The 17751-nt window shown below is 41.5% G+C and overlaps 1 protein-coding gene across 1 annotated transcript; it reads left to right on the top strand.

The window, feature by feature from the left end:
- Positions 1 to 2405: 2405 nt before the first annotated feature.
- XRCC2 (X-ray repair cross complementing 2) lies at positions 2406 to 17278 on the top strand. The gene is made up of 3 exons (XM_051611824.1): positions 2406 to 2473; positions 7221 to 7302; positions 13040 to 17278. The coding sequence occupies exons 1-3, from the start codon at positions 2435 to 2437 to the stop codon at positions 13753 to 13755; spliced, it is 837 nt and encodes a 278-aa protein (XP_051467784.1). The 5' UTR covers positions 2406 to 2434; the 3' UTR covers positions 13756 to 17278.
- The last annotated feature ends 473 nt before the right edge of the window (positions 17279 to 17751 follow it).

Here is a 17751-nt window from a genome sequence, read left to right as displayed (position 1 = left end):
CCTGCTGAAGCAAATGGTAGAAAGTTTTTCCTTTCTATCTGTTAATGTTTTGCTCCAAAGGAGCAAGGTGAACACAGGGATTTGCTCTACAGGTAGAAAACCAAAATGAAACTAAAACTTGAACAGATGAGAAATGCCTGGACAGCTTTAAGAAAGTATGACAAGATCAAATTTTGTACGATGCCAGCCATGCTGACTGCTGAAGTGCAGAGGACAGGGGGTTAAATAGACAAAGATATACATAAGGCTGGTTTGGGGTTAAAGTGTGAAGTGTGACCTCATTGCCAAAATTTAGCCTTTGATCTGCAAAGAAGATAAATGATAGTACTGACAAACAAATGAAAAAAAAAAAGCACAATGTGAGTTTGTTGAGGCAGTGTGCTGTCAAAGGAAGCAGCAATTCTCTTAACTTCATCATGCCAGCCACCCTGTATGAAGCAAATGAATGCAGAGGTAACACGAGGAATGCTTACAGCAGTCTGCCCATCGAGGTGACCAGGGCATTTGATTTACACACTTCTGTTACCTACTAAATATGTCAAGCAATTAAATATCCATTTTTTCTTACTCCTCAGGTGAAGTCAATGTTTTTACCCTCCCTCTCTTGAATCTCTGTTGCTTGATCTCCACTGAACTGTGACACTTCATCCTGCATTAGATTGTAATACCAAAATGGTGTTTACTCATGCAGGAGAAGAGCTCCCTCAGACCCTACTGGGATACAGGCAGTGGTAAGTGATGAGGTAGGAGGGGGTTTTGGTCAACTGGAATTTACGTGTGCTGTATATTTTATGTCTTCAAATCCAAATGGCAAACACTTTAAAAAAATTAGTGCAATGGCTTTAATTAGAAGAGAACAGGAACAAAGAACTTATAATTAAATATATATATATCGTGTGGTTGATGCAGTGAGTAGTGTCTTTGTCATAAGACACAGCGAGTCCCCTCAGCTCCTGGGCTAGGTTCAGTCATCAGTCAGCTTCAAGGGCAATCACTTCTAATTAACAAGTCTTTTGAACTCTTCCAAGGAACATGGCTCAGACTTCTGAGGTACTATAACAACAAGCAGACACGCAGCTCTTAAGGCTGCCTGTCCCTTATGTTGACTTCTTCCAAAATGCGAGGCAGAAACTTTCTTCTATATAAAATTAAACCAACATTGTCGTGGTTGCATTTTTATGCCATGTATGTGTCCCCCCAAGTCTCACTAGAGAACCACCTTTCACACTCTTGGTGATTTTGCAGGAGTATGCATACAGAAAAAAGAAGAAAGGCCACTCCCTCTGTCCAAAAAAACATTTAAAAAATCCCCTTCCTGTGGTTTAATGAGCAGTGTTAGAACCTGACACTAATAGTACTGGTTTGAGTTGGGTTAAATCTGCCTGACTTTGTGAAGTTAGGTGGCATCCATCTCAAACCTTGAGTTAGTTGTGTGGCAACCACAGGGTGTTTTGAACAGAGGGAGCAGTGTATTTGGGGCTGAAAGAGGGTTGAAGGAGTAAACAAAGCCACCGCCTTGCATCTGAGGTTAGATTTTTCTGATTTGTGGTGTGTTCGGGACCAAGCTGGGAGAAACTCTTTTCATAGCGACAAACATGATTTCTATGAAGACACAGAGAACTCCACCACCAGTTTCTCCTCCTAACTGTAAGAACGTGCAGTATCACTGATAACCTCGCTAAACCCGTGATGATGGGAGGATATCATTACTGCTCTTTGATCGGCGGATATGAGGAGCTGCTATTCTTATCCTGCTGTTTTTGCATTTAGCTTATGGAAAACACAAACAGGTTCTCCATGTCCTCCCATGCTCCTCTCTCTCTCTGCCTCAGGCTGCACAACCACAGCAGATGGGACGTGGTGCTCAGGAGGAGCAGGTCCCACCGCCGGCCACGGGCACAGACGCCTACGGGAGGGACTCGCTGGGCAACTGGCTGGTGACCCAGGGCATCGCACCCCACACGAGCCTGGTTCATTCAAGGCAGGTATTTAAAATACACCAAACCTCTTCCAATCTGAGCCATGACGGATGGCCGGCTTTGGCAGAGAGCAATTTCGCAGGCGTCAGGACTTTAACCGTGGCTGCGCAGATGAGCTTCCCTTGAGACACACCAACCCAGCCACCGGCCCCCACTTCATCAGGAGCAGGAGCGGAAAAAAACCCCCACATACCTATAAAAAAGACAGGTCCTTTAAACGAAAAAGAAGCAAACACCCGCCTCCTCACAGTGACCGGCCCCTGGGGAATTCCAAAGGCGCCGGCAGCCCAAGGCCGGACTCGAACTTGCGAACCAGGAGCAGGCGCGCTCCACCCAACCCTGCCCGGGGGGGGGGGGGGTGCGCAGCACGCATGCGCAGAGCCGCCGGCCGGGGGGAGGGCGCAGGCGCCTGCGCAGTCGGCGCCGAGGCCGCCAGGGCAGCTGCTCCCCCCGCCATGGGTGACGCGTCCCGGCGGGCGGAGTCGGGCACTCAGGTGAGGCGCTGCCCCCCCCTGCCGCCCCCCGGGCTCCCCTCAGCCCCGGGAACCGCCTGCCCGTGACAGGCGTGCCCGGGCTGCTCCGAAAGGGAAGCGCCGGACGTCTCCCTTCCCCCGCTCTGAGGGCCTGAGTGACGGAGAGCGCGGCCCAGCCCCCCTCGGGGCGGGCGGAGGGGAACGCCCCGCGGCCGCGGAGCCTCCCGAGGGGGCGGTGGGTGAGGGAAAGGACTCGGGGAGCCGCGCCCTCCCGCCCCCGCCGCCCTTCCCCTTCCCTTCCCCTTTCCCTTCCCCCTCCTGGGCGTGAGGGGGTAGCGGGGCCCGGTCCGCCCGGCCCGGGGGGGCGAGGCGAGGCAGCCCCGGGGCTGCGCCTGGCGCTGCGGGGTTGGCGGGAGCGCGTTCCGCCCTGCCTGGAGGGTTTCCCCGGGGGCTGAGGCAGCGGGCTCCGGGCAGGGCAGCCCGGGTCTCTCCTGCCTTTGTGTCCCCTTCGCGTCCCCGGCTGCCGCTCTAGGGCCGGGGTTCGGTCCCAGCCGGGCCGCTTCCTCGCGGCACCGGAGCGGGTTGTCCAGGTGCTCCGGTCCTTCCTGCAGAAGTGTTTGCTTCGCGCTCCCTTTGGAGGGGTTCAAATAAAAGCCGGTGGATGGTGGAATTGCTTTCCTGCTCTGTGGCTTTTGAAATTTGATTTTTTATTTTTTTTTTTTCCGGGGGGTTGCGCTTCGTTTTGGGGTTATTTTTTTTTTTTCTTCACTGGGTGGTCTATTGTTAGGAACTTCTTCTTGCTCTCAGCAAGTTAATTACTTGCGGGCTGGTGTGTTCCTGTTTCAGAACGTGCCGAGTAGTGCACCTAAAGTGCAGAACTGTGACAAGGAATATTTATTTCATGTTAAACCTCCATGTTTTTTCAGGGAGACTTGAGTTCTTTAGCCCTTTTGACGCTTTTTAAAAATAACAACGGGTGCCCACTCTCGGAAAATATACACAAATTAAGGACGTGAGTTGTGACCTGTGTCCAAGCAGGTGAATGTGTTAATTTGTCCACTTCGGCCATGGCAGCAAGTGCCTATAATGGATTGCCAAACCTGAACGAGGGAAGAATTGCTAACCCATGGGTTCAGAAAGATTAATGTATGAGTACATTGTCCAGAAAAAATGGTGAAAGCTCATGAAACAGAAAATACTTCATTTAAAACAATACTTCCTCAAGCCTCATACATAAGATCAGGTTTTAGAGAGGGTTATACTGAGACTGCAGTCTTGTACTCTTATTATTGGATGTAATTAATACAACAAATTAGAACTTCTTGCAAAACACGTTTGCTGTATCACAATAAAATAAATGATAAATTGCTTGCATATGTCTTCATGCCCAAAGTTTACAAAAGCTCAGTCAGAGTGGTTATAGTGGTTGAAAATTAAAGTTTGTCTCATACTCAAGATAGGTTTGTGTGTGTAAATAGCCTGTAGGTTAGCTCACAGCCTCCAACAGAGCTGGAGTATTTAATTTGAATTTCTTTAACATTTTAATGAAGTAATATCTCATTCCTGACAAGACCTACATGTATGCTTACATTAATGCATAGCTTCGTTGTAACCAATATAGTGTAAGCACGTAATACATTAGTCAATGGGACTGTCCATATGCATGTTTCTTTATTAAAAAGATTAAATTTATAAATTATAAAAGACATGGCTGAAATATGTGTCCCTTCTGCCTTGTCATCAATGAAATTTAACTCGACTGTTGCCTGACTGTAGTATAGCTTGTTTTCTACACAGTACTGCACATATGGGCAGATACTTGCTAGTATAATTGCACTTTTGAAAAACACCTAAGAGCAAAGACCTACCACCAGCAGGTTGCTAAAAGATGGTGTTTTGTATGAAAGAGCATTATGAAAGAAGTAATTTATAGAATCTGAAGTCTCTAATATGGGATTTGAAATTGTTTTGGTGGGTTTTTTTCAAGCTCTTCCCATTCAGAGGTTTTCTAAAGCAGTGCTGTGCTGCTGTTACGTGCTGTGTGTGACACAGCTTGGTACAGCTGATGTCCACGATCCACGTCACCCTTTGATTACCTGTAGCTTTTCCCACCTTCTCATTTTACACAAGAAAATGTGAGAAGGTAGGATGGAAACACCTCCCCAAGGTGGCTTTTGCTGATGAGGAAAAACCTGTGTTGTCCCTGTCTAACACTGGCAGAGGTGAGGGATGCCTGTCTCATGTCTCATCTCAGCTTTGCTTCTATGCCTTCTGCTGTAGTGTGGACAAACCTTTGTTAGATTTGAAGGAAAATTGTTAGCTGTTCCTGCCAGGAACCCCATCGCTCCCAGCGTGACACTAATGAGGCAAGTGCCTTTGGAGATTCTGCTTCAGAACTCGGAAGTAAATACAAGTTTGATAAAAACACAGGTGCGCTATCACCCGAGAATTATCATTAATTACCTACATGAGCAGTGCTGAGAGTAACCACCTGTAGTTATTTAAAATTAATATATGAACTTGTCATTTAAATAACCGCAGATTCATACTTAAATGATAGCAATCAATCTGCTGTGTATTTGCAAAGCACTAGCAGTAAGCTTCAAGAGGTGATAGTGTAAGAGGAGATGGGGGGCTCATTGTTTCCAGAAGAAATAAACTGCAGAAGATGTATTCATTAAAGTACAAATAAAATTGGGAGCAGGAGGCTGCAGAAATATGTTTAGACCAGCAATAGCTGTGACCCCCAGCCCCAGCAGTGCCCATAATCAAGCCTCAGTGATCGCCGAGTGCTTCCTTTGCTAAGAAATAAAAAGCATCAAAAAGCAGCAGCCTGTGGTGGTTTTCCTGTTTCTCTCAACTTGCACAGCTGGATGAGGGGATGAGAGATTCCTGGCCCTTCTCCACAGTGGGTGCAGCATCTCCTCCCCAGTGGCTCTGGGCTGGGGCTAGGGACCAGGTGCTGACAGCCACTGGCACAAGAGGTTCTTTGATGGCCCTCTTGGTAGTTTCAGTCTCCCGGAGTACACACCCTGAGATACTAGAAGGCTGGGGAGGGACTTTTTACAAGGGCATCTAGTGATAGAACATGGGGTAATGGCTTTAAACTGGAAAATGTTAGATTTAGGTTAGGCATTAGGAAGAAATTAGTGTGAGGGTGGTGAGACACTGGAACAGGTTGCCCAGAGAAGCTGTGGCTGCCCCCCTCCCTGGAGGTGTTCAAGGGCAGGTTGGATGGGGCTTGGAGCAACCTGGACTAGTGAAAAGTGTCCCTGCCCATGGCAGGAGCTTTAGAACTAGATGATCTTTAAGGTCCCTTCCAACCCAATCCATTCTGTAATTTCCTGATTAATCTGATATTCTTGTGTCTGTACATACCTCGGATTTTTGCTTTGTCCAGGTCACAGAAACCCTCTTGGTTCCCAAAATATTCAAGAGTTCATTGTTGTTAGTGTTTTCTGAGTGACACAAATGTGTGAAACAATGGAAGGATCTGCAGATCCACAGCAAGGTCAATTCCAGTGTTTTTTTGGCCCTTCAGTGGACCCATCAGAAAACTCCTGAATACCTGTGAATGGGCAAACAAAGGCAAACACACTGACATTCTGTTAATGGAAGGGAATGCTAAAATGGCAACGAAAGTGTCGCACTTAGATTCCCATCGTGACCACTTGAAGTAAATTCAGGGCCATTTAATGGAGATTTATTTTACTGTTAAAGGCAAACACGCACAACTGTTTAAACAACTTTTAAGCCAATTCAGAACAAATGTTGCTCATCAATGTGGCAGGGAGGAAAGAAAGATAAGGCATTGTGTGTTTAAAGGTGTGTGCTCATTGCTCATTCAGTGACTGCCTTTAAGGAGGACGGGATGAAACTGAATAGTATTTGTTTTGTTTAAATCTTTAAATGACAGCTGGGTGTCATGGAGAATGACAGATTTGGCAACCGAGTTAATACATGTAGGGATTATCACTGGGTGAAATGTTAATTCTTGGTTTACAAGTGTATGCCAGAACTACAAATAACACCAGTTATGTGAATACCTGTCTACTTGCTATGCAAATACCTGTCAATTTAAGAAATTATGAACTTTGGATTAATTTGGTTTACAATGGACTTGCTTTCTAAGGGGCTTTCGAGGAACTTGCTTTACAAATCTGAGCTTGCTTTAGAAAGGTTCTTGCAGAGCTACTTCTGGCTAATTACTTTTGATCATTCTCAATCCATACTGTGTTTGAACAAGTTAACTATGATACAGTGTGATTATAGTCCAGAAAGAGTCCTATATAACTTTTCATCTTTTACTTATAAATGCTCAGTGGGGTTAACTCAGGAGTCTAATGATGGATAATGTTTCAAACAGTAGTTTGTTGTGGAGGTGATGGTTATTACAATCTCCTTTCCCTTTGTTGTGTCAAATGGCAGCCCTGCTAGATACCAGAGATGATCCATCTCACTAGTCCACCTGTGCCACTCTTTCTTTTTTCTTTCCTTTTGTTTTCAAACCTTTCCTTCCTCTGATGTATACCCAGTCCTTATTTCCATTGAATTTATGTGCTAATTGTTTATAAAGATGGAACCTGCTGTTGCTTAAATCCAGATAATAGACTTCCATATGTATTTATGAAAACATTTTTTAAATCAAACTTGGCTTTTGATAGGGCTGCCATAGAAAACTCCCAGTTCTCAAATCCTTTAAATTTGATTCCCAAGGTCCATTATTTTGAGTTAACAGTGTGTCTCTCTTCTGTTTTTCCTGTAAAAGCTACTCGCACGACTTGAGGGCAGAAGTTCTCTGAAGAATCTTGAACCTTACCTGTTTGCTGAGGAAGGATCTCCTGTTCATGGTAAAAATTTATCCCATTTATGGAAAAATGTTAATGCAGAAGTATTCTCAGAGCAATGTGACAGAGATCAGCATACAAGTAGATTGTTTTTTGCCATGGATTCACAATTTTAATTGTTGATGTAGTTTTATACAAGCTAGATAAAAAGAAAGGATGCAAAGGCACCATTCCAAATATTATTAAATGGACTTTAAAATCTACTTTGTGGTATCAGGAGATAGATATAGGTGAGTAAATACCAAGCATGTTGGTCTCTAATAGTTTTACAGAAATCTATTCTAGATTCTGTCATTTGACCTTTTGTTTAATCAGTGGTCTAAAAAACTACCACAAAGTCATAACTGCAGAAATTTGTGAAGAACTTTAGGGTCAATAAATAGCAAAGAGTTCAGTGCTGTGGAGTGGTCGGGGTGAGTGAGGAAGTGGGGCATGAGTAAACAGTATGTTTTAATAAAGCCAAGTCATCAAGGTGTTTAGTCTTTGCCTGAAAACTTCTGATTATACTTAGATGATGGAAGTTTGGAAACAATACCATTATGAACGTAGATACTAATCAGCTGAGTGAGTGTGCAGATGATGTTAGGATCAAAATGGCTTCTACAGACCTTCAGTGAATGAATGGAAATTTAAAATTGGAGAAACTTTGCTACCTCCCAGTGGTGCCAGTACAACAAGTTTAAGGTAGATTCCTCTAACAAGAAGTTTTAAGATCAAGATTGGATGTTTTAATGAAATAAATTACAGAGCTAAACCGAAATTAGTACACTTAGAAATTCCTTGATTATTTAGGAAGTCAGACTGGTTTTCAAGATGGTGTGAAATCTCATGGGCATCACAGTGGAAGAGACAACTCTTGATTACACAAAACTAGAAATATGTAGTAAAAAAAACCACATATGAATGGCCACCTGGAAGGACCATGCTGTGAGGTACTGCAATTGTTGAATGTATGTATGAATGAGTGGATTTAATAGGAAAAGTACGTGGCTGCAGTGGTTATCAACACACTTATCTGCAATTTGAATTCCCACAAATTATAGAAGGTTCAGAAGAAATAGCAGAAAAAGCAATAAAAAGAATCAAGATAATTGGATGAGAGATGATGCCTAGTCTACAAATGCCGTCACTGTGAGACTATTTGTGTATTATTTTGCAGCACTTGAGAATATATTAGGGGTTTAGCAATATATGATTCCTGCACCTGAAAGTTTCAAATATGATATAACAAAGATAAAGGGCAGAGAAATACTGGTAAGCCAGTGCAAATGGAGCAGAGATGATTTAAATACCCTCAATTCCGAACTGCTTTGTTGCCCACAAAAGTAATTCAGAGCCAGCAGTGAAATGGCTGTATGCTTCACAAGGCTCCTGAAGCCTTAAGAATTTTTTTAAAAGATGAGATGGTTTTGTTTTGGAAAAAATGCAGTAATAGAAAATGCTGATCTTTCAGTCTGTTTGTTTTGTGGGGTTTATTTAATGAACTTTACATACAAGAAACCAGTGTCTGATACTGAACTAGCTGTGTTCTGGTAGAACTGACTATAAGAAGCCTTCCTGGGAGTCAGTAATTCCCCTTGCTATCACAGTACACAGCATTACATAATTCCATTCAGCAAATTGCCAGCTTTGATCTCTTAAGTTGTTCTTGTCTGTCCAAAGACTATTCCAGAACCTCAGTTCTGAGATGGCTGGAAACCTGCTAAATTTGTGAACTGGTTTCTCTATGCCATTATGGGCATTGAGCTTCTGAAGCATCTCTGTTTTTCTTCTACATTTAACAAATGGCACCAATTATTATCCATATTGGTCATGCTTTTTGGTTGACATTAGTGGAGAGGCATAAAATACTTTAGCACAGATCTTTAGCTTTATATACATAAATGGGCTTCACCTTTTATTATATTTTTGCTTTGTCTTTTAATGCTGTGGTATTTATTTGAGTCCATGTGTTATTTTGATGTGTGTTCTCATTCAGTCTTAAATCCCTGTTGAAGTCCTACCTCTCTATTTGTCATGAACCTGACTTTTAGTAGGTCACTGTGGAATGCTGTGATACATTGCCCATGAAGTCTATACTGAACAGCTCTTAATCTAAAATGGTATGATTAAAGCAATGCAAAGACCTAAATTATTCTTTTTCCTGATGGTATTTGAAAGAAATATATATATATATATATATATGAAGTTTCATTACACTATCTAAAGGTTACCTCACTGTAACATGTATGTCAGAGTACTGTAAAACAGGAACAGCTAATATAGGTACTGTTGTGATATTCTAGTCACTGCTTCTAATTATGATGGACTTGCATATTTAAAAACACATAAGCATATTAATTACATGCCATTTAAGCTCTACTGGAATGGAGCAAAAGTGACACAAGCTTTAAATAATCTTCCACTATTGCTAGTCATGTTTCTCCTTTGCCACTGGTATGAAGGTGTGGCTGTCAGCTCTGATCTTCAGCCATAGTGAGACACCCAGCATTAACTTGGAATAAATATTAGGCCTTTCTACTTCACTTATAAATGGTACAAGTATTAGTGACAGCTTCTGCACAGTATTGTAAATTACTAGTCCAGTAACTTCAAGGTGTCTGATGCTGTTGAAACCTGCAGAGTTATTCCTGAGTATTCTAATAGCCTGTTTGTAATTGTGGCCTCAGAAAATAGTTTAACCAACATTTTCTAGGGTAATAATTACAGACAAAGGTTAAGGCTCTTCTCATTCAAAAGATAACACTGAATTGATGACCAGGAGTGAGCACAATGTTCAGTTAAAAATACGTTAGTGTTACATAAATACTTAAAAGTTTCTGCAACATCATTTAGTTTATGCTGTATGCCATTGTGTAGCAGTGGACTGTTGTACTCTCTAGTCTGCCCATTGTGGGCCAGTTCAAGCTACTGTGAGCCAAGGAATGTATTGGGTGGCTCCTTCAATTTGTCAGTGCTGAATTTTGTATTAAATCATTCTGCTCATTGATCTTGATCTGTTAAATCTTGGCAATCTTAAGTTGGCATGAACTCCCCAACTTTATTTTCTATACATTTTGCCAAGCTAATGGAACATCATCTACTGATAGGCTTAACACCGGGCAACACTTAACAGGAAAATTTGCCTTCCTTCCATCTTAAAGTCTCTGTTCTGCTCTGCCTCGCAGACTGTTTTCATCCTGTGACAGTATCTTTTTACTAATCCTCCTCTCTAAGTTATTTTGACATTAATGGATGATGCTAGTACTGATCACTAAGTGTCTTCCATGACCTACTGTGGTGGCGTCAAAGGCTTCTTGCAAACATTGCTGACCACACTTCTCCTCTGCTGTGTCATGGTCTGTCCTCTCTGATCCAGAAGGATGAATTTCCCCTCTTATCTTACTGTAACAGGCTGGTTGCTAATTTAATGAAACCTTACATTTATAGATGTTGCTATAAATGGCTTCTGGTTTGCAGCCATTCTTCTTGTGGGCAGCCTTTCTGATAATCAAGAAGGCACAGAAACCCCCAGCTCTCTTGAGGTTTTCTTACAGTCCAAGTTGTTATTCTTTCTAGCGTAACTTAAGTATTTTGGTCAAACTACAACCCGGATGTGTATCTTGTTGAGCAATGTTGAACAAGCTTTGAAGGATGCTGGCTGTTAAAATTTATAAACCACCACTACAAGAACTCCTAAGAATGATTTGTCATTCAACTTAGAATTCTTACTTAGATAAATTTGTTTGCTCAGCCAATAAAACCTCATCCAGTGTTATTCTGTAGCACAGAAGTCTTGATGGAACATCTGCAAATGAATAAATTCAAGCTTTTATTTCACAGAATAACTTTTTTGAATCATTACCAAGCAATAACTCAAATTTTCCCACTGCTTATTCTGAATGGCTGTATAGAGCTGATGTTTTTTTTTTCTGAAACAAGCCATGTTTTGCTGTAAAGGTAGGTGCAGCAATCTGCATTGCATGGTGCCCCAGTTCAGTGAGTGGTCTGGGTTCAGAAACACCGGTCAGAGTGGCAGAAGTTTAGTGCTGAAGCCAGAGGCAGACAGAAGATATGCTTTGTTTCCTAACCAGAGGTGCCTCACCCGATTGTTGTAAAATGTTTCAATAGACTTGAAATAGGAAGGAATGACCCACTCAGCGCATATTAAAGGAGCTCTTCCAAGCTGGTATGTCACTGTCCCAGTCTGTGTGACAGGAGAGCAGCTGCAGGGGTGGACATTGTGACCTCTGAACAGGAAGAGAAGGTGAAGATTTATGTCATGGGAAGTGTCGTCTTTCATCTCAAAAGTGGGAAGATCCATTCAGAAGAGAGAACTAAGGGCTTGGGAGACAATCAAGCTCTTCAATACATTCCAAAGTATCAGAAATTCAGGAAAATGGAATTGCAGTTGTGGAGCAGCAAGGAATTTCATTATGGACAGGCGGGCAGTCTGAGTGTCACTGAAATGGATAGAGTTGTCACATTGGGTGTCAATCGTGTTCAGCACTTGCAGTGGGTAAAGTAAGAGCTTAGGTTTTTTTCCCTGAGCCTTCCACCCCTCACCCCATGCTGCAATTTGACATTATACACATTGATGAATAAGGACACCCTCTGGAAGTTGAGTAATTACTTGAAAAACCCTGTTAACTCAGCCAGGCACAAACATGTTCAAGTAAAGTTGCAATTAATTCTCTACTCTCTCGTCCCCGCTATGAAAAACTGTTATGCCATTTGCACTTGCTAAGGCCATGGAAATTTCACCTTCCTGCAGTTACAGTGGTGTGATTCTCCTTGCTGCGTGTCTTTACCCTTCTGCCTAAAATTCAAAATGTCATAAATTGTTTCCTAAATTGGAAATTTATAAATAGCAACTAATAAATTAACTGTTTCTGAGAGTCTTGCTCTGACATAAGATGTAAGAAGACTTTGGAAAAGACTTTAGAGTATCTTGCATTCACATCCAACAACAGAATGGGTTTGCCAATAAAGCATCATGCTTTTTTTATTTAACATTTTAAATTTATGTGATATGTATTTTATTGACCCACATGGATCAGGCAGTTAGGCTGAGTCCATTTGTGAACAAAGATACTTTGCTTCAGCCAGTAGAGTTATTGCCTGGTGTTGAAGGATTCTGGGAGTCCCCCCCTGTCAAAAGAAGCAGTTTCATATTATGATCACCAGAAAATATTATTAGTGTTAAATGAATATACTGGTGTTCTCTTTACTGGTCAGGTTTCTGTTGGTATCTTGTGACATGTGCAGGTATTGAACAAGCATATAGCAGACATGAAAGGCTGAAGGACAGTCTGTGCTATAAAAGTAGATGTGCCAACATGATTTGGACCTCTAACATGAACTTTTGTTTCGCTTGTACTTGGCTTTTTCATTTATTTCTTAATTTTGTGCACATAGTGTAAATGATGGTTTCTTAGTCACCTCCGTGTAGCAGGTTCCTTTTCATCCTTCATCTACATGTAATGAAAGATGAAGTCCAGTTGCCAAGCTTCCATTGGTGTTGGTGTACTAGATGCTGCTGGCAGGGTTTTTTCAATCTTTGTTCCCAGTTGATTTTCTTCACTTTATAGGCCTTTCTTGAAAACAAAATTTCTCTTGGTAGATACTAACTAGGATTTAAACCAGTTTATGGATATCAGGCTTTCAAAAATTCTTGGCATAGTGAAATTGGTTCAGTAAGCACTGAAAACTGAGCTATAGAGGCTCTTGCCTAACAGCTTGCTGCTTTGTTTTTTAACAGGAGATGTCATTGAATTCCATGGTGCAGAAGGAACGGGAAAAACAGAAATGCTTTATCACCTAATAGCCCGCTGCATCATTCCAAAATCAGGAGGAGGACTGCAAGTGGAAGTCATGTTCATTGACACTGATTCCCACTTCGATTTGCTGCGTCTGGTTACCATTCTGGAGCACAGGCTGGCACAGGGGGCAGAGGAGGTGATAAAGCAGTGCCTGGCAAGGCTTTTTCTGGTGAACTGCAATAGTAGCACCCAGCTCCTCCTCACACTCTACTCTTTAGAAAACATGTTTTGCTCTCGCCCCTCCCTCTGCCTTTTGATTTTAGATAGCATATCAGCTTTTTATTGGATAGACAGAAGCAATGGAGGGGAGAGTCTTACCTTGCAGGAGCTGAATCTGAAGAAATGTGCTCACTTGCTTGAGAAGCTCGTGCGAGAGCATCACTTAGCCCTCTTTGCAACAACACAGACACTTATGCAGAAATCTACCAATGCCACAGAAAGCTTTTATCCTTCAAAACTTCAGCATGAAACTGATACTGACTATAGACCTTATCTTTGTAAATCATGGCAACAAATGGTAACCCACAGGATATTTTTCTCTAAGCAATGCACTTCTGGCAACAGCAAAGGTTTTACAGTCGTTTCTTGCCACCTCAAAAGAAACCATGTAGTGAAACGTTCATTTAGTATTGCAGAATGTGGAGTTCAGTTTTAACTTCAGTTTGTTTTTTAAATGTGTAGCAAATCCTAGTACTTAAGGCCTGATTAGGTCTAAGTAGTTTTTAGTACCTTTTAAACTAGTTGGTTGTTGCTGCCTGATTAAGAATTTTCGTCACTATTTTCTTAACATTTAGTAAAGAGGAAATGGTGAAATTTTTTAATTACTGCAGAGATTCAGTCCAAACTAGTGAGGAACGCTGAAATAACCTGTTTGTGCTTAATACATAGATTAAATCAAGAAAATTATATCCAAATACATTTTAAACTCTTGGTATCCTTCAGTACTCTAACCTATGTGATATGTGGCCCAATACACGGATTCATTTCTGGGTCTTACTGCTTTCCACTCCTCTTCCAAGCTACAGAAATGGGAGCCTAGATATCTGTGGGGGACACTGCAAAAAGACAAGTGTTTGCTCTTCATATATATTGGTCTTGGTTTATTCCCAGCAGCATGGGGCATATGAAGTGCATTCACAACTGCCTGAAGGAGAGGATTCATTTTTCACAGCCTGTTAAATAGTGGTGATCCTGGCCATGCTTCTCCAACCTCCCAGCCTCTCTGTTCACGTTAGCACGTGCTTGCAGAAGCAAGGACTGCAGGTGTTTTGACCCTTCCAAACGTCTGGGTTTGCAGAACCTACAGTTAGCTCAGAAATGGAGGCCTGATTTCCATAACTGAAGGAAAACTAAAGACCCAGCTCTGGGTACCTGTGAGCTTGTGCTGCACACAGCAAAGAGTTCAGTCTTGGAAAATAATGAAGTGTGGGTTATGGGTTGTTCTGGGTATGGTGTTGGGGTTTTTTTGTCTTTTTTTAAATTATTTTTTAGACGGATGTACAGACGCCATTCTTTTTTCTCTGCCCTCCCTCATTATTCCTTCCCACTTCTTTCTCTTCCTCCACTCAGATCTCTAAGAAATCCAGGAATGCCATGCCTCTGGCCGTTGCCAATGTGTATTTGCCACATGTAGAACATTTGTGTGCAGGATTTGGCATGCAACGTGTTGCAATTCTGGCAAAAAAAAATCAGAACTTATGGGAAATGCCCTACAGTTCTGGCAAAGAATACCATATTATTTATTAACCTAAAGTACCCTTTGAAAGCTTCAAAGTGCCTTACAAGAAAGAAAATTGCACACAGTACATTATTTAATACAAAAACTTACATTAGCTTACAAATGTAAATTACTCAAGCAAGGGGAAAATATTTCTCACAGCAATATTCGTTCAGTCATGTTGCACAGCATGTTTTATAGTTGAGATTTAACAGATTATTAACAAAAATGCATATTAAGAAGTAGTATCTAGCACAGTATCTTTTTGAGGAAGATGCCTAAAAAATTCCTCTTGCAATACACTTACCTTTAATTTCCTGATTTATGAAGCTGGCTTTTTCAGGCTGAATATATCTGGATCCCCAGCTGTGTGTAGCTCAGTGTGCTTTTCCAGATTTCTGTATATGGAGCTAGGAGTGTGTATTTATACTGTTGTTTATAGAATTGGGCATCTGTGTGATTTGGCTGAATTTTTGCAAAGATGAGGAGTGTCCCTACCTCTAAGAGCAGCCGCTACCACAGCTTTTGGGAGGAGCTGTGAGCTTTTGGGAGGAGGGTGAGAAATGCCAGTTCCCACTGGCACAGCCTCCCACAGCACAGGGCTTGGGTTGCTCCTGACCAGAGCCTGCAGTGAGACCAGGGTTTGATGGCTGTGGATCAGACCTGTGCTCCAGTCATTCAGCCAATCCATATTTAACTTACCCTCTTGGGTTCCACTAGGTCTTTGCACAGTCAGTTCAGTTTGGTTATTCTTTCTGGAAAGGAAAAGCTTCCTCTTTCCCCCCCCTCTCATTTTAAACCTGCCAACTGATCACACTGTCAGTTCTGTTCTTGTGAGTCATGACCAAACTTTGCCTTTCCAATATCTCTGCAAAGGTGGTGCTTCTATAGACTGTCCTTTCATTTGTGCTTTCTCTTCCTTCAACACCAGCATTTATTTTGTTTCAGAACTTGCCTAAGTACCCAAATACATGAAAAACATACAGCTTAACCATTCAGCCTAGACTGGACCCAGGTTAGATGGTTTATCATGAGTAGACACTTCCACTGGGAATTATGGAGGACATACATGCTTTTTATTTTATTTTGTAAAAAACTGGGAAGATTCAAGCAGAACTAAGAAAACATAAATGTGAAAATTATAGGACTACATAATTTCTAGTGCTAAAAAAAATGAAAACAGTCATCTTTTCTATGAGAGAATACAGCTCCACTGAAGATTAACTGCTTCAGAAAATCATACTTGCTAGAAAATATGTTTGAGAAAAAACAATGGAAATGTTCTGGCATTCCCATCTGGAAAAAAAAGCTTTTGTACTGTTCACAATGAAGTCTATATTTTGCATTGTACTATAAAGTAAATGCCTAAACTGAAAGGAAGCCAGGGTTCTAATTGATCAAAAAGAGCACCTCAGGAAATTTTGAAATTTCTGTTTTATTTTTACTTTGAATACAGACAGATTTATTTAAAAAAAAAAAAAAAAACCACACCTTTGGTAATTGTAATATTCATGCTCTTCAGATTTCTTTTGGATATATAGGGAGCCTGGCTGTCAGGAATGCTGGGCATCTGCAAATCCCTGTGAGCTTGCAGGAGGGATAGACAGTGCAATCTGGGAGGGCACTGATCTTCTTCTCTGCAAGAATTATGCCATTTGGAAAAATGAACCTCGAGGATACAAGTCTTAAGATGAAAATCTGGGAAGCAGCACTTTAGTTTGTACCATAATTAACTGTGGGTATTAAAAATGGGGTTTACAATTATTTTGTTTAATGGAGAACTTTCCCTAATAAGACTAAGTGGAAATCGTAGGTAGTGAGGAACGCCAGGAACAGTCTATTGAACCTGGCATTGCACTTAGTATATAATATTAAATCCAGATCCTCCTCTTTTACCACCCAGTCTCCAGCCCACTCTCTAACCTGGAGTGACCTGTGCTGCTGCTGCTCAGCCTCCCGGGGAGGGAGCACACTTCGGGTTGGTAGGTCTCTGCCACTGGAAATCAGCCCTGCAAAAGATAAGTACCACTGCTTATCATCAAGCAGTGAGAGAATGCAAATATTCCTAAACTCTTAATTTATCCAGTTTTTTTTAGAGATGAAAATCCTTTCATGTCCATGTCCTTATTCCTCAGCCCAGTGTTGCATTTCTAAGGCTTTGTAGGCACAGGAACTTTTCCTATGAGTTTTTGTTTGTTGCTTCATAATGCAACATTGAATTAAAGCAGCAAGATTGAAATAAAGAGGAACTAGTTCACCCTTTTCCCCCTATCCTTTCTGTAATGAGAGAGCTTTTTAGCAAAATCAAATTAAGGCATTCTGCAGGTTTTGTATTTATTCTTAAATAAACCAGTATTTCTATGGACACCTGGAAAGAAAATGTCATTTTTATATTCAGCAAAAAAGTTCTTTGTATTCCTAGACTATTTTTGTCAAGCAAATAAAATACAAATAACAATTTGTTTGGTTCTAGTTTGTACTTGCTCACAGTTTCCTTTTCCCTTTTCTTACATGACTGACTCCAGCCACTTAGTTTTCCAGTGTTTGGAAATGGCAGAAGATAAAGGTTCTCATCTTGAAAGACACCTGCAGTTGTATTTTTACTGGAGACTAATGGACAAAGGCAGAAGGCAATACCATTTTGATGGCTGCTGGACATAAGCTTTGGACCATGTCCCAGAGAGGAACATGTCATTTTAGTTAATTTCTGTGGCTGCTCCAATCATTGTCTCTTGCAACTCATTATTAAAATATATTTTTGATATGCAAATAGCATATCAGGGCAATGAGCACCATCATTTTGGCCAGTCCACCAAACATGAACTTGTGTAGGAAGCTGCAGTGATACTCCTGTGTAACAGCTGGAGCCACTTTTAATGTTTCCAACAATCATCCAGCAGCAAAGATGGGTGCATTTTGTAAAGAAGGTGAAAC

Source organism: Apus apus, chromosome 2, assembly GCF_020740795.1.
Source record: "Apus apus isolate bApuApu2 chromosome 2, bApuApu2.pri.cur, whole genome shotgun sequence".
Classification (NCBI taxonomy): domain Eukaryota; kingdom Metazoa; phylum Chordata; class Aves; order Apodiformes; family Apodidae; genus Apus; species Apus apus.
This window is presented reverse-complemented; position numbering and strand designations above follow the sequence as displayed.

Coding starts and splice junctions, on each gene's coding strand:
- XRCC2 (XM_051611824.1), top strand. CDS start 2,435: ATGGGTGACGCGTCCCGGCGGGCGGAGTCGGGCACTCAG. Junction 2,474..7,220: donor GGGCGGAGTCGGGCACTCAG/GTGAGGCGCTGC, acceptor TTCCTGTAAAAG/CTACTCGCACGACTTGAGGG. Junction 7,303..13,039: donor GGAAGGATCTCCTGTTCATG/GTAAAAATTTAT, acceptor GTTTTTTAACAG/GAGATGTCATTGAATTCCAT.